Source organism: Atractosteus spatula, chromosome 21 (genome assembly GCF_055471065.1).
Source record: "Atractosteus spatula isolate fAtrSpa1 chromosome 21, fAtrSpa1.hap1, whole genome shotgun sequence".
Lineage (NCBI taxonomy): Eukaryota > Metazoa > Chordata > Actinopteri > Semionotiformes > Lepisosteidae > Atractosteus > Atractosteus spatula.
Genome location: NC_142726.1, coordinates 17019293 through 17045321, shown reverse-complemented (window position 1 = coordinate 17045321; position 26029 = coordinate 17019293). Strand labels below are relative to the sequence as shown.

General features: G+C 50.2%; 1 protein-coding gene across 3 annotated transcripts; it reads left to right on the top strand.

Moving 5' to 3' along the window:
• The first annotated feature begins 2248 nt into the window (after positions 1 to 2248).
• Positions 2249 to 26029, top strand: nup93 (nucleoporin 93). 3 transcript variants are annotated; one of them, XM_088938574.1, is made up of 22 exons: positions 2249 to 2401; positions 3040 to 3225; positions 3777 to 3894; positions 12352 to 12414; positions 14665 to 14793; positions 16676 to 16750; positions 17500 to 17592; positions 18067 to 18206; positions 18826 to 18958; positions 19637 to 19794; positions 20945 to 21110; positions 21199 to 21292; positions 21566 to 21757; positions 22201 to 22327; positions 22811 to 22883; positions 23342 to 23386; positions 23525 to 23641; positions 23953 to 24071; positions 24531 to 24648; positions 24821 to 24904; positions 25048 to 25176; positions 25817 to 26029. In XM_088938574.1, exons 2-22 carry the CDS (start codon positions 3047 to 3049, stop codon positions 25925 to 25927), a joined length of 2463 nt encoding a protein of 820 aa, XP_088794700.1. In that variant the 5' UTR covers positions 2249 to 2401; positions 3040 to 3046; the 3' UTR covers positions 25928 to 26029. The 3 variants fall into 3 exon arrangements, with proteins under 3 accessions (XP_088794700.1, XP_088794698.1, XP_088794699.1); XM_088938572.1 differs by having other exon boundaries at positions 25048 to 25185; XM_088938573.1 differs by having other exon boundaries at positions 2282 to 2394; positions 25048 to 25185.

The following is a 26029-nucleotide window of genomic DNA, read 5'->3' as shown; positions in this document are numbered from 1 at the left end:
TACAAATCTGTCTGCAACCTCACCTGCTGAACGAACCTCACTAGCAATGATCCTTCTAATTTTAATGGCCTGTGTGTGCAAAAACTTATGCAATTCCCCCCCCCCCCCCAGCGACACTATATTGAGTGTATGTAAAATTGTAAACCTGAAGTTATTTTTTGTTAATATAGTCATTCTCATAGAAGCATAAACATCCAAAAGACCGGGACAGCGATTCAACGAGTGTGGAGTGAGCAGGAGCAGAGGTATGAGACTACAAGAGCATAGATATTAATAATCAAGTAGCAATACCAAAGCACACAGCCAAGCTGGGCCTCTCGCAGCCAGTCTCATGTGGTCAATTTAGTATTTTTCAATTGATAACTGTATTTGTTTTATTATATTTTTTTGGAATTTAATTTTTGTGCGCAGTTCGATTCCCTATGTGGGCTGATTTCATAACTTGCGTGCGCGCGCACTCGCGCACAGCTCAGAGGGAGCATTGCTCCTTGAGCATTTTACAGAACGTTTCCTGATCTCCTCTGTGAAACTACAGTCTGAACTTGCCTTCCACAGACAGTCCAGGGAACCTGCAGAGCTTTGCTCTTCTAGTAAAAGGAAATATTTTGAATAATATGAGAAGGAAATAATTGTATAGTACATATCTCCTCTTAATGCAACATTAATATGTCATGATGTTCCACTATGAGCAATAAAACAGTTATCACATGTTTAAGCACTGTTAGTGACCTTTAAAATTGTGATTTAAAAGAACTACCTGTTTTTGCTGAAGAGCAGTGTTATGCTGGTCAGTGTTGTTGCCTCAGGAGATCTTGTGTCCTGAGTTCAGTTCTGACCTGAGGTGCCTGCGTGTGGTCTGGTGGGCTCCTCTAGGTGCCCCAGTTTTCTCTGTGGCTACTGGATTAGGCTGTGGCTCATTGTGACCCAGCAATATTCCCTTACTTATGCCTTATAATTATTAAACGTTATAATCCTCAAGGAGCAAACAGAACTCATATAGACTGATCAAAAGAAAATTTCAATTTAAATAAAATCATTCATAGTCCAAGATGGAATGAAAACCTGATCAAACTTGTGCCTCAAGAACCGAGAGTGAATGTATACATCAGGATCCAGCTGCTAGCGATAATGACCTCCAAGATCTCATGGATCACCGACTATCTGACAGGCAGACCACAGTTTGTGAGACTGCAGAACTGTGTGTCTGAACAGGTGGTGAGTAACACAGGAGCTCCTCAGGGGACAGTTCTTTCTCCGTTCCTCTTCACCCTCTATACTTTGGACTTTAAGTACAACTCAAAGTCGTGCCACCTGCAGAAGTTCTCAGACGACTCTGCAATCGTGGGATGTATTGAGGGTGGGCTGGAGGAGGAGTACAGAGGACTGGTCAGCAGCTTTGTGGAGTGGTGTGGGGAGAACCACCTGCAACTGAACGTGGCAAAGACGAAGGAGTTAGTGATAGACTTCAGGAGGAAGAGGGTCCAACCTACTCCTGTCTGCATCCATGGGAGTGGTGTGGAGACAGTGGACTCGTACAAGTACCTGGGAGTGCACATTGACGATAGACTGGAATGGTCTAAGAACACCGAGGCCATCTACAAGAAGGGTCAGAGCCGACTCTACTTCTTGAGGATGTGTGTACTGTGTGTAGTAAGATGCTTCATATGTTCTATCAGTCGGTTGTAGCGAGTGCCATTTTCTACACAGTGGTGTGCAGGGGCTCTGGGATTAGAGCAGGGGATGCGACAGGGAGCGCTACAGAAGGTCATTCTTGCCTTCTGCCATTAGACTTTACAACTCATCCACTGTGTGTCTGGGCAGGGGCAAGATTGACCTGTTTTTGGACTAAACATGAATTCTCTGTTTACAGCTGGTTTTTCTGTTTACAACTGATGTGCAATATGTGCTTGTGGATTTGTGAAATATATTTATACTGTGCAATACATCTTCTTGTGTACTGCAACTCTGCATACTCCATTTTTTACTGCACTTCTCACTGACTGTCCTTACGGTATTGTATTGTTGTATTATTGTATCATTTTGTTACACTGTTGACAGTGCCTGGCTGCTGTTGCACTGCAATTTTCATAAAGTATCTGTCTATCTAATGGGTTGGTGCACGTAATCGCCATTGTGGCTCACGGTTCTAGAGCCAACATGGCGTCGGCCTCACGACGCGCAAGTGCGAAGTACGGTGTGTGTCCTCCCCTGTCATTCAATAAAGTTATTTTGAAGGCGCTAAGGCCTGTGGGAGCAGTGGGGTCCAATGAGAAGAGGGTTGAGGAAGTGCCGGGAGGAATGTGCTCCGCCGAAGGAGGCATACAGTTAGGCAAGCTGCTGTCAAAATATACATCTATTTAAACGCGATATCGAATAACTTTACTTAAGTCTAAGGTAAAAGGTGAGTTAATCCTCGTACATGATGTTTCTAGTTCTGACAGAGGATCGCTACGGCCTGTTTTTTCACGACATCTTAAGCGCCGAGCTGGTTATACGCACGTTGGACAGTGGTTACACTGCGATTATTGTCCGTTATTGATGTTAGGCTTATGTATTTACGGTTTTCCAAACAGCATAATAAATTGTAAAAGCTGTTTTTTTTCCTGCACAAAATAGTTTCAGATTTCGGATTACGCGCTGTTTTACTTACAAGTCTGGGAAGAATGGCCGGGTTTCAGTCATTCAAGACTGACCCGACTGCGTTTTGGCTGTGTAAAACTGGGCGCTGAATACTAATAAAAAATTTTTTTTAAATTCCCACGCTGATCTGAATTGTGGTTTGCAGGGGTCCCTTCTTTCAGTTTTTGAAGACGGGTGTATGAAGTTATGTTATTTTGATGCTCCATCGGTGCCCGTTGTAATACCGGCCATTGTACGTTCATTGGTCCCCCCTGGACTGAGGAGATGCCTGTAGGCGATTGTGGTGTCAATAAGTCATTTGAATAAGTCGAAAGTGTTCGTCCTGAGAGCGATGCGGCCCAGAGCTCCCGCGGGGGCGGGGACGTCGCCCTCAGCTCGTCCCGGTGCTCCTGCCTGCAGGCCGGCCATGGACGCGGAGGGCTTCGGGGAGCTGCTGCAGCAGGCGGAGCAGCTGGCGGCCGAGACGGAGGCCATCTCGGAGCTGCCCCACGTGGAGCGCAACCTGCAGGAGATCCAGCAGGCCGGCGAGAGGCTCCGGTCGCGCACCCTGACCCGCACCTCCCAGGAGACGGCCGACGTCAAGGCGTAAGTGCTGTGGCGCTCGGGGGGTTTGGGGGGCTGTTTCGGGCGCCTGGGTGGAATCTGAGCTCCTCAAGCTTGTCGTCTTGAAAAAGAGCAGCATTGAAGTAGTCTTGTTCCCCAGACCTGTCACCGTCTCTGTCTCCTGATGCCTGTGCCCTGTTCACACTTCTGTTCATGCTTGCCCTGGCTTCTCTGCCAGAGGGCAAATGTGGTTACAAATGGTACCCATTTTCAGGGTTTTAGTAGGAAGACTTGCCCAGTTATGAGTCTGCCCCCCTGCCATAGTGCTATTGGTTATGTCATGTAAATGATCTTCTCTTTGCAAATGTGATGATGAAGCTGATAATGCAGCATTGGGCTGCTTGCTTTAGTAAAGACAGAAACCAGAAATAAAAAACTCTTAATAGTATACATACATTTTGTATAGCTCATTTCCCTGACACAGCTCAGCTGATTCTTGCCTCTAATGTTCTACAGCCATAACCCAAACAGAGAGCGAGAGCTCAGAGTTGGTTAGTGTCCACTCTATGCCCTGACTGGCCTGTCTGTTTCAGCTCTATCCTGCTGGGATCCAGAGGACTGGACATTTTCCACATCTCTCAGCGCCTGGAGAGCTTGAGCGCGGCAACGACGTTTGAGCCCCTGGAGCCCGTGAAGGACACGGATATACAGGTACCGTGCTGGTCCTGGGCGGGATCCTGGGTCCTGTGTGGGTCTCGTGATGTGTTACTGGGCGAGGACTGCTGTCTGCTTTGCACCGCTGTGCAGACCCACTGTTAGAAGGCCTTGTATCTGTTCTTCTTTGGTACCATAAAGTCTTTAGACTTAGAAGCCAGAAATGACTTCTGTAATTGGTGCCAGGTGTGGAGGGCAGGAGAACTAGTCTGTTCCACCAGTGTTCTGTTGGGTTTGCGTTCTTGGTGTGGGTGGTGCCGTGGGTCTCAAAACTGTGGCCTGTGGACACTGGGGGTGTTCAGAGGTTCTGCTACTGCTCCTGGGGGGACTGTTCAGGTTCAGTGTCTCCTGACACTGGGCTAGGCCCGGAGAGGATCCAGTGCGCAGTGCCCTGCGGTTCAGAAGCTGCCAGTCCAGTCTGGGTCGTGTCACTAGCGGACTGTGACAGGGAGTCCCCCAGCAGAAGCACACAGCTGTCGTGACGGCTGCCAGAATACTGCTGGCGTTAGCTGACGTGATGCAGCAAGGGCTGCTGGGATCTGCCTCGTGCCCAGCAAGCATGCAGTGACATCAGGAGGTGATGTACCCCCCTGCAGTTGGCATTGACTATCTGACATTAATCAGTTCCTAAACTGGATACAGATAGATGATAACATGGTCGAAAATTCCAAATCAATGAAAAGGCAGCATTTTTAACTTAAATGTCTTTCTCGTTAGTCACAGCTCCTGCAGATGGATGCTTGATTTATCCTGTTGAATTCACACATGTTGTTTGACTACAGGTTTAGTAAATGCTGTGCATTGCCAATGCTTCTGATCTGTTGATTTAGTTGCGTACACTGTCGCCCTTGTGTGGGTACAACAGGGCTCTGTGTGCTTCTTTGTGCTCGGCGCAGCCCAGCTTGTGTTTGGAATGGGAGTGTTGCAGTAACATCACAAGGTTTTGTCTTCTGTCACGGAGAACTCTCTTGTGCTTACCCCCTGCCTGTCCTGAGTGACCCTTCTTTTGCTGTGCAATCCCAAAAATCAAGCTGGCAGTTTGCAGTCGAACCCCAGTCGTCGCCGAGCCTAACTGCTGTCCGGTGGGACCTGTTACGCCCTGGTGCTGTGTCTGTGCTCGACCTGGGACGAACACAGCAGTGTGAAAGGGGCATGTGGGACCCTGAGATGAGGCTCCGCCTGAGCAGGGCGGAGCCAGCCTGGAAAAGGGCCCTTCATGCTCATCTCGGGGTCCTTGGTTGTTGGAGTGTTGATATTTAACACTGAGGTTGTACCAGGGTTGATATTGTAGTGGTCTGATTTAGTGTTTTTGTTGTGCACAGTGGGACTGATTTCTCACAGCTGCGCTGTCCTGCCTGTCAGTATGGAACAGAACAAGCTGTGAGTTTCATGGTGTTGCAGTCTGTGGGGCACTGATGCTTCAGATGCCGTCCTGCTGGAGTGTGGTAGAGTCCCACTGAAAGAAGGGACCTCTCTAGCAGTAGAGTTTGCTCAAAGCAGAGTGAGCTGTTGCCTGACTCCTGGGATATCCAGGTGTGCTTAAAACCTTCAGGATCATGTTGTAGCGCAGGGTGGCCCAACCCTGGTCCTTGAGAGATGCGGTCTAGGAGACAGTAACGGTCACCCTTAACCCATCAGTTTTGGTTTTGTTTTTACACGCCTGGAAGAAGCTTATTTTGACCACTGAAGCAGGAGATTTGTTTCGATTCAGTAGCTGCGAGATCATCTGAAATGAAAACGCGAGCAGCCAGTTGCTCTCTAAGTGTTCCTGGCTTAACTGAGCCAGTGGACCCCCCAGTCTGATCGAGGCTGCTGTTGCAGGCCTTCACGAGCTGCTGATTTAGCAGTGACCTGTAAGACCTGTTGGATTTTGGCTCTCCAGGATTAGGGTTGGACAACCTTGTATAAAAGGGTTAATAGATGATACAGCATATCATAATATATTTACTTTTTTACTCCTTTCACGTTTGTCTGCTGTGTTTTAGTTACTTCATTTCTATTTATATGATAAGTAACTGACCCTGAGACATGTGCTTGAATTGCCCTAAGGGGTGCAGTTCACTTGTCAGTTTTCTGGGAAGAAGAGGAAGCGCAGAGTAACAACTGTGTTGCTCCTCAAGGAGAAAGTGAGAGGATCAGGCTTGAAATTAGACCTGAAAGTGAGGCGTCAACAGTCTGTGGTCACTGGCTATTGATCTCTGCTGTGAGGCTCGGGCGAAACCGAGCTGGCAGGGGACGCTTGAATTAAGCGTAGCGCCTGTGTCCATGCCCACGCCAGCGTGTTACAGCAAGCTGATGAGGAGATGTGGCCAGATCACTCCATTTCGTGTACTCGTATCGCACGGAGGGCTAGGGTGTGGTGATGTTCAGATGAACTGCCCACAGGCCCAGGCGATGTCCTTGAGTTCTGTCATCGAGCACGGTGATCACAGCCCCCCGACCCCCAGTTTCCGAATCGTGGGGTTCCCCCCCTTCAGCCCACTGCTGTGGTTCTCGTTTCTGTGAGGCGGGGGCGGCCAGCCTGCGAGCTGTCAGCGGGGTGAGGCGATCAGTCGCAGGCCTGGGAGAGGGGGGGTGAGCACACTCTTCTCCCGGAGTCTTTGTGTGGCTGCGTGGGGGATGGTGCACGCATGCTAATGAGTTAATGGGAGCCTCATGCAGCTGCCAACTTGGATTCATAAACTGCTGATGTTTCTGCAGAGCTGTGCCATGTTTGTTCCTGAATGCTGCAGCTTCAGAAACAGAAACGTTTGTCCCCCCCCCCCCCCTTGTCTCGGAGGGTGTGGAGGCTGTGCTGCAGCTCTCAGACGCGAGTCGACGGGTGGAGTTTCTTTTAACAAGATCTGGATTGATTTTCAAAACCAAAATGCACTGAGCGGGAGGACAGGGAAGAGGGAGCTCATAAAACCTGAGTCCAGAAAAGAGCGACGATCGTCTGACCTTTTCTGGAAGAAGAGTGGTTGCAGTGATTTTGGGATGCTGGTAAACTGCACTTGGCTGCAGTCTCCAGGCAGGAGAATAGAATATATGTTTGGGCCACCCTTAGACTCAGAAATGAAAAATGTCATGTCCGATGACAGGTAGTGATTATCTGGGGGCGATCAGTGAATGATCGCACCAGCCGTCCATCACACCCCAGTGCTCCATTGCTGGGCCCCACCCTGGGCATGTCTGCGGGAGTACGGGTGCCCCTGTTGGCCGAGGACAGCAGGGCGCACTCTTCACCTGGCGCGGTGCTGCTTCTGTGCTCGTTTAAAGCCCATTAGCTGCTGTGCCATGCTTTTACAGCAAGGGACAGTGTTGTCTCAGGCTTCATCCCGGTCGGCACAGCTGTCCTGATTGTCTGGCTCTGTAGAGGGTCCAAAAAGTACTGAGTGCTGAAAGGACTGGATCAGGCCCTTAGGCGAGAGAGTAGGCCACTGTCAACAAGAACTGTGGCTTTTTCCCCCTTTTAGTTTATTAATCTATTAATTAATTTGCTAGGACTTTTTTTTCTTGCTTGTCGTGGAACACTGCCCAAATGTAGTGCAGAATTACACTGCGTTAAGCTGGGGATTCTGATGCAGGACACATATAAATGGTTGTTATAGATTTATAACCGTAACATGTATAGAACAAAAATTACCCTTATACAGACGCACATATACTTATTTTTTAAATCTTTAATCCACACCTAGTAATATTTATGTATGTACAGAATACTGAGGGTAAGAAATCATGGATGACCTCTGTCATGTCCTGAGGAAGGACCTGTGCGTTAACTCTGTGTCTGTGTGTTACTGTGTGCGATTGCCGTGGTGGGATGCCAGGGGCCGTCTGGGCGCGGCGCCCCTGGGGGGCAGTCTGTGACGAGTGCTGGGGTCTCGGCGTCGCCAGGGGCCTCGGGGCTCCGTCAGGCCGGGCAGGCTCGCAGGAGTTAAGCGCTTGGCTCAGCGGCGCCCTTGCTGCGGGTCTTGGGTCACCCTTTGTCTTGGCACCGGCGTGTAGGTGTGTGTTGCTGCAGCGAGGTTTTCTCCCGATATTGCGATCAGGCGCACTTGTAGCGTGTAAGGCGGTTTTTCCTTTCTCTTTTCAGCATGAAGGAGCTGAGAGAACGCCAGTAATTCCGGCTGCCCCCGCACTTGCCCGTTTTGAAAGCGAGCACTGCGGAGCGCCGCGTGGAACGGCGAGTCTCTCTCATGGCGGCGCCTGGCTCCTCCAGTCAGCGTGCGCTGTGGGTGCGTTCGCTCGCCAGATGAATGTCTGTGTGAACTGCAGCAGCGGCGCCGGAGTGAGCTCTGTGGAGGGATGGCGGTGATCTTGTCTATATTTTCACAGGGTAGCATGATCGGCCCTCGCTGTGCATTTAAACACCCCCTCTTAGGCAATTAAACAGCACCTGTGTTTATTTGCTACCTGTATTTTGACAGTTTCTCCTGAAGTCTTTGCAGAACAAATGCCACATTATTAACATAATAAATGTAAAAGCATTATTTTTTACTTTAGTTTAATCCTTACGTTTTGTGGCAGCAGTCAGTTTTTTTAAATTTCCTTTTAAATAATATGCTTCCGCGCAAAGCCTGAGATTCCCTGGTTTGCTGCTGTCTGCAGAGGCCAGGTAGTGGATTTTCTTTCACATCAACAAAGGCAGCGGAGGAGGAGAGAGGCATCGCAGTGGTGCAGTAAGATGGCGGAGTCAGGAGGAGACATCCTCTCTGGGAAGGCAGCAGGGAGAGAGGAGAGGCAGTTCTGTGCTGGCCACCACATCATATGCTAATAAAAGCTGTTACAGTAGGTTGATGGAAATAGCTTTGCATGTGCTGGTACAGTGTGCTGCTCCAGTGATGCATGGCCATGCAGCAGCAGCATTCACTCATTAACAAAACATGACAGCTAAAAGGATTATTAGCCTAATTTCAAGACAGGATGTCGGAAGCCATCACAAAAATTCCATTATCATAATTGCATTGCGCAAGAAAAAAAGAGGAGGTCGAGGGGGGGGGGAGGAGATAAAAAAAAAGAGAAAAGAGGTGTGTTTGTGGGGGTGGGGCTTGAATGGTCCAGCCTCCATCTCTACTCAAAACCAACCTCCCCCTATTGTGTGAGTTGACATGGTATGGTCCGCCTACAATAAAACAGCCCACAGTAGCCCTTCCTGCTGTACTTACTGGTTTCGGACCAGTGGCCTGCACGCAGGGGCTGGGGGCTGCAGCATGAGCAGGCGCGGAGCAGGGCCGGCGTGGCAGGCAGGGGGGCATCACCTGAGCTGCCTGCCCTCTGCTCCCATTGTTCCTGCAGCCTGAACAATGACAGGCAGCCCGAGCCGCCTGTCTCAGCACACCGGGGAGCACAGTAACTTTCTGCTGGGCTATCGCATGTCCACAGCCTGCAGCTGAGAAACTGCGCAGAGCAGGCCAGTGAGTATAATTTCTGTTTATACAAGTGAGCGCAGTGGTTTGATTTCTTTTTATTTTTTTTTTCCTTGCTCTGATCGTACCCAGATTTTCAGAGCAGTTAGCTGACAGTGGGTAAGAAATGTTGCTTGCTCTGTATGGCTGCCTCGGAAGTCGGGAGAAAGGGTGGGGTTTCTTGTGGTCTTCATTGTTCAGAAATAAAATATGGGAAAAAAATCAAATTGTTTTCCAAGAGACTGTTACAGCAGGTGAAATATTCCTGCAGTATGCAAATGTGCAGATTGTGACAGATGGGGTTTATAGGTGTGTTTGGATTAACTGTCATTTATTTGTTGGTGTTTTTTGTATTCAGATTTTCATTTGTTCTTAATATGAGTGTATATGCTTACATGTGTGTTAGGAAATCCATGTATTCTGTGATAATTTAATAGACTCTCTGTATTGCAGCTTGATGAATGAATTTTTGGCTAGGTGGATTAACACACAATATCTTGCATGTGAGCGTTCAGAAGGTCTTGAGACTGTGGATTAGGTGGGATCTTGAAAATGTCTTGTCTGGTAATGCAGTGTGACATTCGCAGTTTATTTCTTCACTGTGAATTGGGGAAGATCAGCTGCAGTGCCTATATGATCTCAAATACGGACGCTCAGCTGTTTAGCCGTGTTCTGGAAATGCCTATACATTTGTCAGCAGCAAAGCCAGCCTCTAATTTAGATTAAAAAGGAACAAAATAAGGCTTTGGCAGGAGTTTTTCTCTATGTACATAACTCAATAAGAACATAAGAGAACCCAGATCTTGCCTTAAGAGTGGCAGTTGCTCCTTTTGCAGGATATGATTCGATATAATTCTCACAGTGTGTTTATATCGCATAAATCATTTTCATTTCGTAGGTGTATACCTGGCGTATATATGGCGTACGCGGGCTGAAAATACTAGGGTATATATACACTCTTCTTGACGGAGGTTAATGATTAAATTAATCTTTGCTTTATTTTTACAAGGATCTTGTATCATATATGTGAGAAACACATTTATATAGCTTTCAGCGTGAAAAGCTAATTCGTTGTCTGTGCTTCCTGCTTGGAAAACCATCTGGGTTGAGAGATTGGAATTTCAAGTGATTGGGGAATGCGTCAGTAAATTTACTTTGAACAATTACTGAAAGACTGATCCTCTTTCTGTTTGTAGATATCGCAGATGCACGCTCTTGAAACGGCGTGAATTGAGAGTAATTGAGAGATTCATGTCTAGGTGAGGTGACAGTTCCTCTTCCTCTTCGGCTGCAGTGATTAAATGAGAACGAGGCGATGGGCAGAGAAGCATGTCTGAGGGTGTTGCCTGTACCTCTCAGATGGGCGTAGCTTTCACTGGGGGGTCACCTCCATTACATTAAATAGAAACATAGGAAAAAGTAAGGACACAAGTGAAATAAGTTCCAGGCATGTTTTTAACGGGTCTTTCAGCGGTACCACAAGACACTCCCGCACGGAGGCGGTGGGGATCGTCTGACTTTTGTTCGGGAGTCGGAACAGGGACAGGTTGGGCCTCATGCAGTCCCAGACCGAAAGAGCCAAGTTTCCATCTGACACTGGGCCGAGCCCGAACACTACCCCAATGCATCTTTCCCCAGTCCGTTTCTGTTGGTCCCAGAACCCAGCTAGCATGACTCAGGACTGGTTCTTGCTCTAGCGGGGCAGCTGAGTGGCGCAGATCTACGTCTCTGCATGGGCTCTGTGCCAGTAGCCATCCATTCTGGTGCTTTCAGGGTAGAGTTCGATCCCTGGGCTGGGTGGGAATCGGGTCTATATTTAGCCTTTCATGCACAATGTAAAAGCATTTCCCCTTGACATTTAAACATAACAGGCAGTCTCCTGCATTTCTTTTTCTCTGCGATTTAGGCGACATGGAAATGTCAGTCTAAAGCACAGAAAACCCTTGTGTTCCAGCGAGCGCGTGTAGATCTGTATGCTGCGTCATGCAGTAAGGGCCGTAACGGATGTGGTCATTTCTCCCGACAAGTCGTCTCCGTTCCTGTTGGGGAAAAGGGAGTTGCTCAGAAGTGTGGAGTCGTCTCCTCCTTTTCCCAGGCTGGCTTTAGGTTTGTCATCCTGCTGTGCTCTGAGCTCCGAGAGCCCGGACCCACCGCACCCTGCTGGCGTGTTGGAGGGATAAAAGGAGGACAATAGGCAGACGAGAAGAGCTGCAGCATCTGTAACTCGGCAGGTAGCTTAGCCTACGTGAAATTAAGGGAATCAGTGAGCGGCTCTCTGAATCTTTTCACAGAAAACACCTGATGTAATCGGATTCCAGTTTTGGTTCTCCGTTCTCGCGTTCTCCAGGAAACGCAGCGGTCGATATGAGGAGTTTTGCACGGATGCAGTTGAATAGAAACTCGAGTGGCCCATCATGGCCCATCCCCGCTCTTGACGCGAGCCACTGCGGCAGCGTCTCCAGTTTCTCGAGGGGAGCTGCCGCCGTCACGACTCTGTCGGGACAGGAGCCCCACCGAGCGGAGGGTTCCTCCTTCCAGCATGGCAGGACAGGGCAGCAGCTCTGCAGCAGTGAAGCAGCACCAGTAACTAGATCAGTCGTGTGAGCTGTGTGCGAGATGGTGGCTTTTCAAAGTTGAATCGGCAGTTTCTGGGGAAAAATGAAAGATAGACTTTAAACCCAGTTCCGATACTACAGAATAATGTTCTGATATTCTTATTGGCGTTAATTTGGCTTGTTTTGACATGATCCTCGTACATAGTGTCACTACAGAATAATGTTCTGATATTCTTATTGGCGTTAATTTGGCTTGTTTTGACATGATCCTCGTACATAGTGTCACATGAACAGTTTTGCTTGGGTATGATTTCGCCATGCAGGCCTGTGTATCTTATGCAGGCCTGGGCCCGAGAATCACATGGTAATCCTTCTTATCAGGTTGCTCAGCAGAAAAAGTCCTTCAGCGCTTTCATATCCTGCAAGGGTGCTGGCCTCAGACAGCGGACAGCGATGCGTCGTGAAGCGGGTTATTGAATTAACGACGCCTCCTCTTCCTCTGTCCCCCCCAGGGCTTCCTGAAGAATGAGCGAGACAATGCGCTGCTGTCGGCCATCGAGGAATCGCGGAGGAGGGTGAGTGGCAGCCGACTGCCGGGCTGTAGAAGGTCGGGAGAGCCGGGTTTTCAACTTCGCTCCTCTTCAGGGAGCGAGAACAGTCGCCCGGCTCCCCCCAGTGTGGACGGGGGGGGGCTGGTCCCTCTTCCTGTGGCTGCAGTTAGCTCTGTGCATGTTTCGGTGATGCTTTCCAAGTGCCAGGTAGTTTCATTTTAGCCAACGAGATTGAATCAAAAATAGCTGTTAAGATGTTTTGCCACCTGCCTGGGGAAAGGGGATCTGACATTTTGGGCAGAGTCTGCCACATACCCCACCTCTGAAAGCTGAATCTGACCCAGTGCAGACGGAGCTGTGCTGGGAAGTGTCTTCCTGGGAAGAGTCATAAGAATGGTACCAAACTGCAGGAGGTTCTTCAGTTGGGTCTTGATGTATATTGTGTCTTGATCTTGTAGGCATAGCATATCCTGATGCCATGCTTCTCCCGACAGTATCTGTCAATTGATTGACATTCATCTAAATATAGGCACTCATTGCCTTGTGCTTAACTGTTTTTTTTTTCCTGAAGTTCTCGCCAGTTTAATTAGGAGGTTTTGCAATTATGAAGCATTCCCTAGGTGTGACTAGAAATAGAAAAAGGGGGAGCATATTGTAAGTCCTCACTAAATCAGGACTGGCCAAGTCCTAGATAGTTCCCATTTCTCTCGGTGTTTCTTGAGACCCAAAGGATCAGACCCAGTTTGAAACCATTTCTGTGCCTCTGAAGGAAAACAATGGAAATTTTTTGGCTCAGCTGCTGCTGCGGATGTAGGAGCAGCTCTGATCTGTTCTTCTGCCTTCATGTCCATATGAAGCAAAATGAAAACTGTGGTATGTAACCCTACAGTAGGCCTGTGCTCTGAATCGGCGTTTTTAAAAAAAGCATCTACTGCTGTTTTCCATTTAAAATTGGAACGATGGAGGTCATTTTGGATTACGCAGAATAAGGTGGCGCATACTTCGATGGAAGCCATTGTTTGCTTTCCTAGTCTTTCATAATCTTGCTGCTAATTAAAAATCTGTGGCTCGTTTCATGAAATGTTGCGATGGGTTTGAGATGTAGGAGCAGAAACTGAACAGGTGTTGGACAGCCCTTCGCGATCACCAATATAGTTGCTTTTATTGTGCTGAATGAAATTGATTTCAAGGCTCACTGACTTACGCGACTCTTAATGATGACATTCATCGACAAAGTTTGTTTAAGAAAAGACATTGTGATGGCGAAGAAACAGGGTTTAATTTATTGGTAAATTTGCATGCGAGTTCAAGCTCCAATGAAATGAGGAGCAGTCTGTATGAATGTGTCTGTGAAGGCGATGGAGGGTGTGCCTTGGTCAGAATGCGGTGCATCACATCAGGAGCTGCAGAGCCTGCGCACAGCTGCTCTCGCTGCCTTCCTCTCTCCCTTTGTCAGCTGCGTCACCACTAAACCCTCCTCATTATGCTGCCCGTACTCATAAAATCAGTGACCACTGCTGTAAAAATGTCGCACTGCTCTTCGAAACAAAAGCAGTAGTGACATTTTTCTTAAATCCGACTCTGTGTGAAGCGGGGCAGTTATTTTTGCATCGGTGACGAAGAGATCAATGACATCGAACATCTGCGGGCGCAGTGAGCAGACAGAACCCCTTGCCATTGCCATCACCGTGTCTATAAGGTGGTGCAGAGGCTGTCTGTTTTTCATCCTGTAGATAACGGGCAGCTCAGGACAGTCCACTGCAGCTCACATACAGCTTGATGGGAGTCAAGCACATATAGAACGTAATCATTTCTATGTACCAGTTAGTTTCAGTTATGTTGGTTTAACACAGCAAGAAATTCTTACATGTAAACACCATGGTGCTCTTTGATTTTTAATTCTGTCACTGGGCTGATCTTCTAAAGGTGCGATTGGTCTCTGACGTAGGCCTAGTAGCGCAAGCGCTCTGCTGGGCTCAGAGAGGGCGTGAGGAATATCGGCAGCTGCGCTTGCTCCCTGGTAGTCACAGGTGTCAGGGATAAGAGCTGCTGTGCAGCCCTGCGGGTGTCCAGTGACGGGTCAGCCAGCACAGTGCCGCTCCTCTGCGCAGCGTTCCGAGACGAGCCCCTTGTGTTTGGGGTTCGGAGAGTCGGGGATCGTGTTGGAGCAGCAGACCTCTGCCGCAAAGACGCGCTCTGTGACTCAGCTGTGTGTCCTCTCTCCCCCCCTCCTTCTCCCGCTGACTCGCTCTTCCTCTCCCCCTCGTCTCCCAGACCTTCCTGCTGGCCGAGGAGTACCACCGCGAGTCCATGCTGGTGCAGTGGGAGCAGGTGAAGCAGCGGGTCCTGCACACTCTGCTGGCGGCCGGCGAGGACGCCCTGGACTTCACCCAGGAGCTAGAGGTCAGCAGCCCCGGGGCCACGAGCTCGGCGCCTTCTGGCCAGCGGCAGCAGCTGTGGCCCAGCTCTGCTCCTCCAGCTTCCACAGCCGCCCTTTCCCCTTGATGACGCAATTGAAACAATTCGCGTAATTGGGCCGATGTAGCACTTCTCCAGTGTCTTCAGTTATAGATCCAGAGAGATCCGATATAAATGCTGTGGCCCTCCAGGAGCAGAGTTGAGTATCCGTGACGTGGAGGTAGTACCTTTGTGGAAAAAACGCCCAGCACTAAATCGAGTAAACATTAACACCCGTTGTCAGGATCTTGTTGTGCAACATGTGGTGTCGGGTAACTGAGGCTGATTGTTTTTATGGTGCACAAGCACTGTGGGAGTATGGGGGAGATTTGGCTGTTTCTGGAGTGTTTCTGTGTGGACAAGGGCGAGGGGGTGCTTGCTTCCACTGGCATCCTGCTGCAACCAGCATGTGAGCACAGCGGTCGCCCGTGGCCTGTCCCCCGTGGCCTGTCCCCCGTGGCCTGTCCCCCGTGGCCTGTCCCCCGGCTCTGCAGTGTCCATTCAACAGGGTGCCAGCGTGTCCTGTATTCACCTCCCCAGGAGAGGCTCTGTGTGAGCTGCCAGTCCTTTCTTTAACCCAGCAGCTTCAGTCCCTGTTCTGTGGAGGTGGGAGGTGGTGGTGGAGTTTTATAATTCAAGCAACTCCAAACTGAAGCGGGCACTTTTCAAGACTTACCGTGCCGAAACCAACAGCAAGCACGAGACATTGTGCCTGCGCTGCTTTAATTATTAACAGGAATTTAAATTTTGCATTTGTTCTGCTGTTAGCTCTCGCCGTGGACTGTAGGTTGTTCCCCTCTGTCCCCTGGAGAGTCGCAGAGTGCCAAGGGAGGAGCCCCGGCTGCACGCTAGGCTGCAGGATCCACCCACTTCAAGGGGCTCAAACAGACACGTTGCAGCTGTTTTGCAGGGTCAAATTAGCATGAAAGAATTGCGATGCCCCCTTGCCCCTCGCAGTCAGTGCTGTCTTCAAAGAGGGGCTGTGACCCCTTATCACCAGGCAGCACAGTGACAAGTCTGACTATGAGAAATTAAACTTTCTGACCTTCTTTTCTTCAGCACAGCGCAGTTCGGCCTCATCTGAATCTCCTGTGCTGGTATGGAGACTCCCGTTATTTTAATGAACTGGGAATTAATTCGTTTTTGCAACACGAAGGAGACGGCTCGTGACCTGTCAGGACGGTTCCCCAGCCGCGGCGGTGGTTTCCCACCTGGGATCTGGGAAGCGCGAGCAAGCTTTTGTTTCCGATCCGGCCTCCATCTGGATGTCTCCGTCTCCGAGAGGCGCAGTTAAATTTGTTTGCTCAGGCGTGTTGAATTTTCCCCTCAGACGGCCCTCACAGACCACTGGTAATTGGGAGAATGTAAACGTACTGTATATGTGCGCTGTTCCAATTAAACAAGGGACATGACCAAAGTTATTAGAAATTAGAGCTGTAATAGGCGATAAAAGCCTGACAGGTCAGGGGCTGGGACATGGCAGAAATTAAGGGTGGAATGAAGGCACCCCAGGCAGAGTGAACCTGCTCTCTGGAAACGGCAGCTGTGGATTTTGTAATCCAACAGCATCTCTTTTGGAAAAGAACGGTTGTTTCTGGTCTCCCTTGGCGTTGCTGCCATCATTGTTTAGGGGCTCCTATTCAGTCGTCAGTCAGAGGGGTCCTGCTGCTCCTGAGACCTCGGGTAGTTGGACTCCTCTCCAGGCTCTCAGGTGAGGCCTGGGGACCCCTCTGCGCTGTGAGCCCCGGGGATTCAGGCGCGGGTGGCCCCTGGCCGGTCAAGGTGACACTTCAGGTCGCGTCCAGTTGACGTGCTTGTTCTGTTGCAGCCCAGTTTCGTGAGCGACGCGGGAGCCCCAGGGCGCAGCGCTTTGGACAGCGTGGAGGTGTCGTACGGCCGCCAGGTGAGGAAGCCGAGCATCAGCCTCCTGTAACGGACACGGAACAGGCGCGATTGACATTGCTGTGTGCTGCGCTGCACCATCTGTCGTGCCTTGTTCAAATAAACATGGCTCTGTAGCTGACATTGAGTGACGTCTTGCAGATGCAGGGCTCGGCGTCGGAAGAGCTGATGCTGCTTTCAAACGCTGCAGTCTGGGCAGACTGCTGCATCCCTGTGCTGACGAATCCCCCAGCTCCGGCCTGTGCCGAGAGCTCGCACCACACCGGCCCGGCTGCGGCCTCTGCAGCACAGGGATGCAGCAGTCCGCCCAGCGCAAACTAGGTCAGGTTACGTAAAGCAGCAGTGGATTGAAGATGCTCGTTGGTGAGGAGGCAGGGGTGCGCTGGATACGTCTTGCTGTCCTGCTTTACAGAGGAGAGGAGTCGGGTCTCCTCCTCTCGCCACGCTGAGAACTAAGGGATAAAATGTACCGCATCGATTGACTTCACGCCACTCCAGCTCATTTCTGCTATTTGTAATCCTTCATTTCATCAAGCAGTTCAGTTGAGAAAGGCTCCTTCACAAGGATGACCTGGTGTCCCATTTGTACAAGTGGCCCAGCAGGGCAGCTACAGGGGCAATATGAGGGGGGCATCTTCGACAGGCTGCTCCCTGCCTGGGATTTGAACCCCTGACCCTCCCGGTCAGGAGTCCAGAGCCCCTAACCCCGGCTAAATGCTGCTTTTTTTTTTGGCACATTTGTCTGAGCAGATCTACGTCTACAATGAGAAGATCATGAGCGGCCACCTGCAGCCCAGCCTGGGGGATCTCTGTGCCTCCGTTGCCGAGAGTCTGGATGACAAGGTAGGCCGGTGCGGACCGAGAACCCCCTGCAAGTCGTCAACAGGCAAATAATGGAGATAACGTTGAATTGGTCCAGTTTATCAAACTGCGGTTTCAATAATGCAATTAAGAGCTCAGGTGTCACACAAGCTAGTAGACTCTGTGCCCTCTGATTGCTGGGCCTTGTCCATTCTTGCTGTAAACTGAAGGTTGACAAAGGGAGCACACAGCCTTGCTACGTGCATGTGCAGGTTACTTTCGCTGGTGTAATGGAAATGTCAGAGGGTGTGCCAGCACTCCAGGTCACCAGCTGCAATTCAATAGGACCGACATTGCTTACAGGCCTGAACAATTAGGAGGGAGAGACTGCAGCAGTGATCATCAGTAATACAGTACACAGGGAAAGAGCCGTACTGAGCTCCTGTGCGTGCTGTGGTCCTGTTGCATTCCTGTCTGCTGGCACGTCTATGACCACGCTCTCGGCCTGTCCTGCAGAGCGTGTCCGAGATGTGGGCGATGGTGAAGCAGATGACCGACGTCCTGCTGGTTCCAGCCAAGGACGCGCTGAAGAGCCGCGTCTCCGTGGACTTGCAGATGGCGTTCGTGCGACAGGCGCAGCAGTTCCTGGAGCGCAGGTGAGCCGGGGGCTGGGAGAGGGCCGCCGTGCCTGTGATGCTGTAAGTAACAGTGTTGCTCACAAAGGGGCTGGAAAGAGCTGGTAGCTGTTCAGAAAACACCTGGGCCTCCTGATATCTCGCTACTTAGTTCCACGGCGTCAGCGGGTTTTAATTTCTTCATATCTAAACCTTTACAACCATACTTAAAACATTTAAATTTCATATTAAAAAATATTTATTAATTAGTATCCGTTGCTTCAATTATGGATTGCATTATTGACCTATGAGCAGCTGGATTTTGCAAGCTGAGTCTTAATCTTAAAATACAAATTTGATATCCGCTCCTGTTAGAGGGGATTGGGAGATGCAGTCTGGAATCAGCTCTCCATGTTATATTCAGCTTTCTACATGGAAGTGTACTAAAACCAAGAGTATGGGGCACTTCTCAGCCCAGAGGGATGTGGGGGTATGGGAAAAGATGCCCAGCTGTGGTGCTGAAGCTTATTCCCTGGTTTCTTTCAAGAAACAGCTGATGGACTGAATGGCACCTCCAGATTATAGCGGTTCTTGTGGCTTTTGACATGTTTTTCCAGTTTGGAGAAAGAGAACACTTTAACATTCTGTTCTCCTGCTGCAGCTATAAGAACTACACCATGGTGACCGTGTTTGGCAATCTGTACCAGGCCCAGCTGGGAGGCGTGCCTGGCACCTACCAGCTCGTGCACAGCTTCCTCAACATCAAGCTGCCAGGACCACTCCCAGGAATGCAGGTACCTCCCGTCTGCTGTGTTTGGCCCTGCTGCTGTCCCAGGCATCTGTAACAGCATGTGCCTGGAGCCAGCAAACTGACCTCGCCTGTGTCCCTGCACCGCTGAGACCCAACATGCCAATAAGACACTGGGCTGCTCAGAGCGTTCAAATTATTTCCACCTTGCAAGTATTGCTTTCTTTTTTTACAGAACAGAAGTATAAACTGTCTTACTGAATCATGTCATTAAAAAGTTAAAATAGTTCATGTAACAGTAAGAAGTGCCGGTTAGCACTTGTAAGCTGTGTAAGCTCCAGCGAGCGTTGATGCAGGACTGATTGGGTTAAATATCTTTCAAAGGAACAAGTAAAGGTTTATTCAGTGCTGAAAATACGGCCTCCACAGCCGAAACGTTGTTTTTCTTCTCTTTTCAGCAGGAATAAACCTTTACTTGTTCCTTTGCAGCCTGCGCATGCTGACGCAGCTCCCTGCTTGAACTGTTAAATATCTTGCTGCGTTGTTGACTCCTGTTAGCACTATATCAAACAAACCTGCATTTTTATTTTAGAATTCGATGAAATTCGTCGGAGGACCTTGCTTGTTGTCTTGATTTGTGTGTGTGTGTGTGTCCGGACCCCCTGGGTCCCGGGCCTCAGTGCTGTCGGCCTCACGCAGCCCCCCCCGTCTCGTCTCTCCCCAGGACGGGGAGGTGGAGGGGCACCCCGTCTGGGCCCTGATCTACTACTGCCTGCGCTGCGGGGACCTGTCGGCCGCCATGCAGGTGGTCAACCGGGCGCAGCACCAGCTGGGCGAGTTCAAGAACTGGTTCCAGGAGTACATGAACAGCCCTGACCGCCGGTGAGCCCTGACCCTGCAGGTCCATGACCCGCGTAGCCATACAACAGTGCATAGAAACTGCAGAATGCAGAAACAATCACAGGGAAACATCCAGGCTGCACTGACAGTGGGATGCTTCCAAAAGGAGTGGAGTGGCTAACTCATTGGATTTGTGAGCAGACTTTGTCTACTGGGAACTGAATCCAGGGCTTCAGCCTTAATCACAGCATAAATCAGAGAGACTGAGGTACTGAAGCAACCCCAGGCTGCTGCCCACACCTCTCCAAGGCAAGCAATTTAAAGAATAATTAAGTAATCCTAGCTTCAGCTGCAGGATAATGGGAAAATATCTCCCAATAACAAGGCATGGTTGCAGCAGCTCTCTGCAAAGCTCGCAGGACAGGAAGGCTGTTTCAGTGAAATTCTGGCAAGGTGCTTAGGTTAATGGGTAGATTCTTATCTGTAGAGATTGTTTGCGAAAGATGAGTGTCTTCAGGCTGATTTTCCACTCTTCACCAAGGTGAATCTTCATTCTTGTAATAGCCTCACTTAATTATCTGTAGTTTAAAATATGTATATAGATCTGGATTAATTGAATTGGCAAGTTTAGGTACTTATACAAGTTTGTAATTTCTTCTTTAATCCCATTTTTTTAAGCATTAAGATTAACATTGCACCCTCTCAGTGCTGGGTCCCTGGGTTCAGGTTCCAGACCTGGGGTGCTGTCTGTGTGGAGTTTGTATGTTCCCCTGTGTTCATGTGGATTTTCTTCAGGTGCTCCAGTTTCCTCCCACAGTCCGAGGACATGCTGGCAGGTCAACTGACTTCAGGGAAGACTGGCCCTGGTGTGAGTGTGTGTGTGTGTTTGTGTGTGCCCTGTGATGAACTGGCATCCTGTCCAGGGTGTGAATGTTTTTCTTTCCATTAAACAGTTAGTTGAATTAATTATTTAAATACCTGCGATGGACTGGCATCCTATCCAAGGCGTACCCTGCCTTGTGCCCATTGCTTGCTGGGATAGGCTCTGGCTCCCCCATGACCTTGAATTGGATGAAGAGGTTAGAATATGGGTGGCCAAAGCACCAAAGCGGGCGTCCCTGTGCGGCTGACAGGAGACGCTGTCACTTGGGCGGCCGCGGGTTCCTGACCAGGGTGTGCCGTGTCCCGGCAGGCTGGCCCCTGCCACGGAGAACAAGCTCCGGCTGCACTACCGCCGCATCCTGCGCAACAGCACCGACCCCTACAAGCGAGCCGTGTACTGCCTGATCGGCAAGTGCGACATCGCGGACAGCCACGGCGAGGTGGCCGACAAGACCGAGGACTACCTCTGGCTGAAGGTGAGGCGTGGCCTCCGCCCCTCGCGGCCCCTGGCGGACGCGGCGAGACCGGGCTCACATGCTGCTGTCTGTGTCTGTCTGTGCGCAGCTGAGCCAGGTGTGCTTCGAGGAGGACGGCGGCAGCTCTCCGCAGGACCGGCTGGCACTGCCCCAGCTGCAGAAGCAGCTGCTGGAGGACTATGGTCAGTCGCCCTCTTGGTTCGTCTCTGCACTCATAAAATACCTTTGGTCTAAGTCGAGTCAGTGTGCTTTAATCTAACGTTGTAGAATACACAAGTACTTCACGCCGATTTCAATCATTTTTGGCATCTTGGCGAGTCACGAAGGAGGTTTTCTGTCTGTTAATTAAACACTGTTGCTCGGAAAGCAGTTATAGGAATTAGCTAGTTGTGCTAAATGACTGGGAAGTGCATTGCGGTCAGTGAACCCAGATTGGTGCGTTTGTGTTTCTGCAGGGGAGTCGCATTTTGCGGCCGGCCAGCAGCCCTTCCTGTACTTCCAGGTGCTGTTCCTGACTGCGCAGTTCGAGGCCGCCATCGCCTTCCTGTTCCGCGTGGAGCGGCTGCGCAGTCACGCCGTGCACGTGGCCCTGGTGCTCTACGAGCTGCGGCTGCTGCTGAAGTCCTCCGGGCAGAGCGCCCAGCTGTGTGAGTGCACTCCCTCCTGCGCCGCTGTGCGTCTCTCCTGACATCTCTGCCTTTGAAAACGGTTTACAAGAGACACGGGGCAAGGTGCTGGGGAACCCCAAAAGAAGAGTCTCTATGAGTCAGATGTCATGAGTCTTACCTCCCTGCACAGCTGTGAACCCATCCATCTTCCTGGGATCCCGGAGGCTCATGGTGACATCGTGAACCTCAGGCTTTCCACCTTCTTGAATCCCATTTTCAAAACTTATTTGGACTTTTTATAAACCACCAAGGTCACCATTGCTGCCTCGCAGAGCTGGGGCAGTCCTGGACCCGGGGTGCTGTCTGCGAGGAGTTTGCATGTTGGGGCCCGGGGGGGGGGTCCCCACGTTGAGCCAAGAGCCCTCATGACGCAGTGGGCGTGCGAAGAGGTGGTGAATGAAGCCTGTTCTCTGTCTCTGCAGTGAGCCAGGAGCCGGGGGACCCTCCTATGATCAGGAGGCTGAATTTTATCCGCCTGTTAATGCTGTACACCCGCAAGTTCGAGTCCACTGACCCCCGGGAGGCGCTGCAGTACTTCTACTTCCTCAGGTAGCAATGCCTCCACACTTTTGCCTTCCTGTGGCTTGTTTCAGATCGTTTTTTTCATCTTCTCAGCCTTTTTATTGAATTTAAGGGGCACTGGATTAGCGCAACTGGTCCTGCATCGGGGATTGCTGGTTATTGCTGGTAAAAAAAAAATCTTATGAAGAGCCTTCTCTGGTCTTTGAGAAACAATATTTGCTAATTGAGTCGCAGTCTGCCTGCGAATGCACTATGGTTAATAGATGTTTCTCGAGTCCTGGCATGGCATGCGTTTCTTTCAAGGAACCTAAAGTGTACGAAACAAATGAAACATGTTCATGTGCTGGAACTGAACTGAACTTAACAACATGTGATGCAGCAGGAATTAACCGTAATTTGGGGAAACGGGGGGTCTCCCCGCTGATCCCCAGAATCTGCGAGGTCGAGACGGGCGCTGCAGGTCTTGCAGAACTCGTGGAAAAAGTTCTCTGCTCTTTTCTGCTCCCCCAGGAACGAGAAGGACAGCCAAGGAGAGAACATGTTCATGCGGTGCGTCAGCGAGCTCGTGATCGAGAGTCGGGAGGTCAGTTTCTGCCTTGCGTTCAGGCTTGGCATGTATGGAGTTGGTTGCTGATATATCAGATATTAGTTGCTACCTCATAGTGTCATGACTGTGAGCTTTGTAGCAACAAATGTGAAAACTGTGCAAGGGGATGCTTTTGCAAAACACTGAATTAAGCTCCAGTCAACAGGTTGATTTTACCCGTCTTTTTTCCACTGTTGCACTTACAGGATTTTCATTGCTTATATGATGGTACTATACCATAATTCCCAGTTCCTTGTTTATTTTCTTCTTTTCTTTGTTTTTGTAGAACTCACATGTTGTAGGTGCTGTATGTGACATTGGGCATAGTTGTTGCTTTAAAACAGCTACTAAACCACAAGTTCATCCTGCAGGAGAGGACGGGAGCATCGGCTGTGAAGTTTTTTTCTGAAAAACTAATATTCAGTTTTTTTCATCTTGGTGCTGTTTTCCTACAGTTCGACATGCTACTGGGGAGACTAGAAAAAGATGGAAGCAGAAAGGTTAGTTTGTGATTTTTTCTATTTTAGTTTTCTGTAGCCAAGCTGTGGCTGTTACAGTGCAGCTTGAATTTTTGAAATTTGTCTTTTGGTTTACTAAACTCGTTTCCCTGTCTTCTTTTCTTGGGTGGGCTCTGGCAGCCAGGGGTGATTGACAAGTTTGCAGGAGACACCAGGGCTATAATAAGCAGAGTTGCTCTTGAAGCCGAGAACAAGGGGCTTTTCGAAGAAGCGGTTAAGCTGTATGAACTCGCCAAGGTAAAGAGTCTCTTGTCTTGTGTGCCATGTTCTCTTATGTAACAAGTGCATGAGGGGGGTCAGCTGTAGCCTGACACTGTCTGTGCTGTTTTGGCCTCACATTTGCAGATATGTCACTTGTGAACGATGTGTATGTCTGACATATCAATCGCACAGGCATGCTGTAGCCACACTGTATCCAACTATGTGTAAGGCCTTAATGTTCATGCAGAATTGGGAACTATCCTTGAATAGTTGTTTTGGAACATTAAAATGACAGAAGTCGTGTTGTGCTTCAGTGTGCATTATGCCTTATTCTGTGTTTTGGGCAGAATCCTGACAAGGTGCTGGAGCTGATGAACAGGTTGCTCAGTCCGGTCATCTCGCAGGTCAGCGCGCCACAGTCCAACAAGGAGAGGCTGAAGAACATGGCACTGGCCATCGCAGAGCGGTATGCTGGGCTTTCCTTCCTTTCGGCCCAAGTGGCCTTCCTGGTTCCTCCTTGAAATGTGCAGCAGTAGGAGCCGTTCTGGGCTCGTACCTGAACCAAAGTGTGGTTTCTGGCCCACAGCAGAAGTGCTCGCTCCCAAGCGGTGTAGCTCCTGCAGTGAGGCGGGGGGGGCCGGTCCTGCCTGGCGCTGCAGTGAGGCGGGGGGGCCGGTCCTGCCTGGCGCTGCAGTGAGGCGGGGGGGCTGGTCCTGCCTGGCGCTGCAGTGAGGCGGGGGGGGGGCGGTCCTGCCTGGCGCTGCAGTGAGGCGGGGGGGGGGCGGTCCTGCCTGGCGCTGCAGTGAGGTGGGGGGGGTGGTCCTGACTGTGGAAGGAGCTTTGATGCACTGTGGTACTGGAACTGGGAGAGATTCCCTCTCTGCCCCGGGATTAACACTGGGCCTGTCGGTCTCCACTCACACAGCTACAGGGCCCAGGGCACGGCTGGGGAGAAGTCTCTGGACAGCACCTTCTACCTCCTGCTGGACCTCATCACCTTCTTCGACGAGTATCACGCGGGTCACATCGACAGAGCCTACGACGTGAGTTTGGGGAAATTCTTCTCACCGTGTTGCTGGGGGCCTCGGGAGCTGTGGCTGTAGTCTTGTGAAGGAGAATGTCAATTCTGATGCTGGAATTTGGGGGTGTTTTTTCTCTTTGTAAACTGTGTTTTTTTATCGACCTGTGTCCCTGTGTGTGCTGTGGTGTGTGCAGGTGATGGAGAGGTTGAAGTTGGTCCCTCTGAGCCAGGACAGTGTGGAGGAGAGGGTGGCCGCCTTCAGGAACTTCAGCGATGAGGTGAGACCCCCCCCTTGGGCTGCTGGAGGATCTGTCCAGGCTGCGGGAACAGGCTTCTGGCTTCTCGTGTCTTGCTCCCTCACAGTCCTACTGGGCATCTTGGCAAAAACAGGCATTGAAAGGTTACAGTTTGTTTCTTTCAGGTCAGACACAACCTGTCTGAGGTGCTCCTGGCCACCATGAACATCCTCTTCACACAGTACAAGAGACTGAAGGGAACCACAGCTGCCACCCCAGTCCGGCCACAGCGCTCGCTGGAGGACAGGGACTCAGTAAGCACGGTCTGTCGGGTCAGGGGTCAAGGGTCATGCCTTCTGGCAGATGCATTTTTGCATCTTTATCGGGAAAATCAAACAAAAACATTTAATTTCGGTGTCTTAGGTCTGTTTTTTTCCCCCCTCGTGACCTGTTCTAAATTAAGGTTAGCTGATGTAACTGCTGCCTGAGATCTGCTTTTCCTGTTGAGAATTCACCGTGTGCTAGTTTTCCTTCCACCTGAGCACTGGAGTTACTTACGAAACTCTGAGCCCCTAGAGGCTCTCAACCTTCTGTTGAATCTGCGTAGGAAAGATGAAATCTCCCACCAGTTTCTGAGATTCACATTTTTTGTGAATGGTTCATATTTCAGACAAACAATACCGTACTGTGTACTTACTAGCAGAGCATTTAAAAGAACAGATGATCGTGACTTATTATTATGTAAGAATTTCTATATTTATATCATATCTAGCTCAATATATACTAGTCTGCCCTAAGTCCTCCATTTAAAGGTCTGAATTAAAAATGTTGCGTGTTGAGTGACTAGTGGACACCCAGCTCAATGGTGGTCGAGAGGTCAGCAGTCAGAGTGTACAAGCTCCTGGAAGAGCAGAGCCTTGTTTTGACCGCCGGGTTCGCTGTGTTTTTCCCCAGCACCTGCGGTCGCAGGCCCGGGCCCTGATCACCTTCGCCGGCATGATCCCATACCGCATGGCCGGCGACACCAACGCGCGCCTGGTCCAGATGGAGGTTCTGATGAACTGACCGCCCCCCCCCTCGCTGCTGGGCTGGGCCCCTGCCTGCCCGCCCAGCCCCCCCTGCTTTGTATGTTGTCTTGGTTTAAATAAAATCTTTTGTTTTCCATTT

Coding starts and splice junctions, on each gene's coding strand:
- nup93 (XM_088938572.1), top strand. CDS start 3,047: ATGGACGCGGAGGGCTTCGGGGAGCTGCTGCAGCAGGCGGAGCAGCTG. Junction 21,758..22,200: donor CGGGCAGAGCGCCCAGCTGT/GTGAGTGCACTC, acceptor CTGTCTCTGCAG/TGAGCCAGGAGCCGGGGGAC. Junction 23,642..23,952: donor AGCTGTATGAACTCGCCAAG/GTAAAGAGTCTC, acceptor TGTTTTGGGCAG/AATCCTGACAAGGTGCTGGA.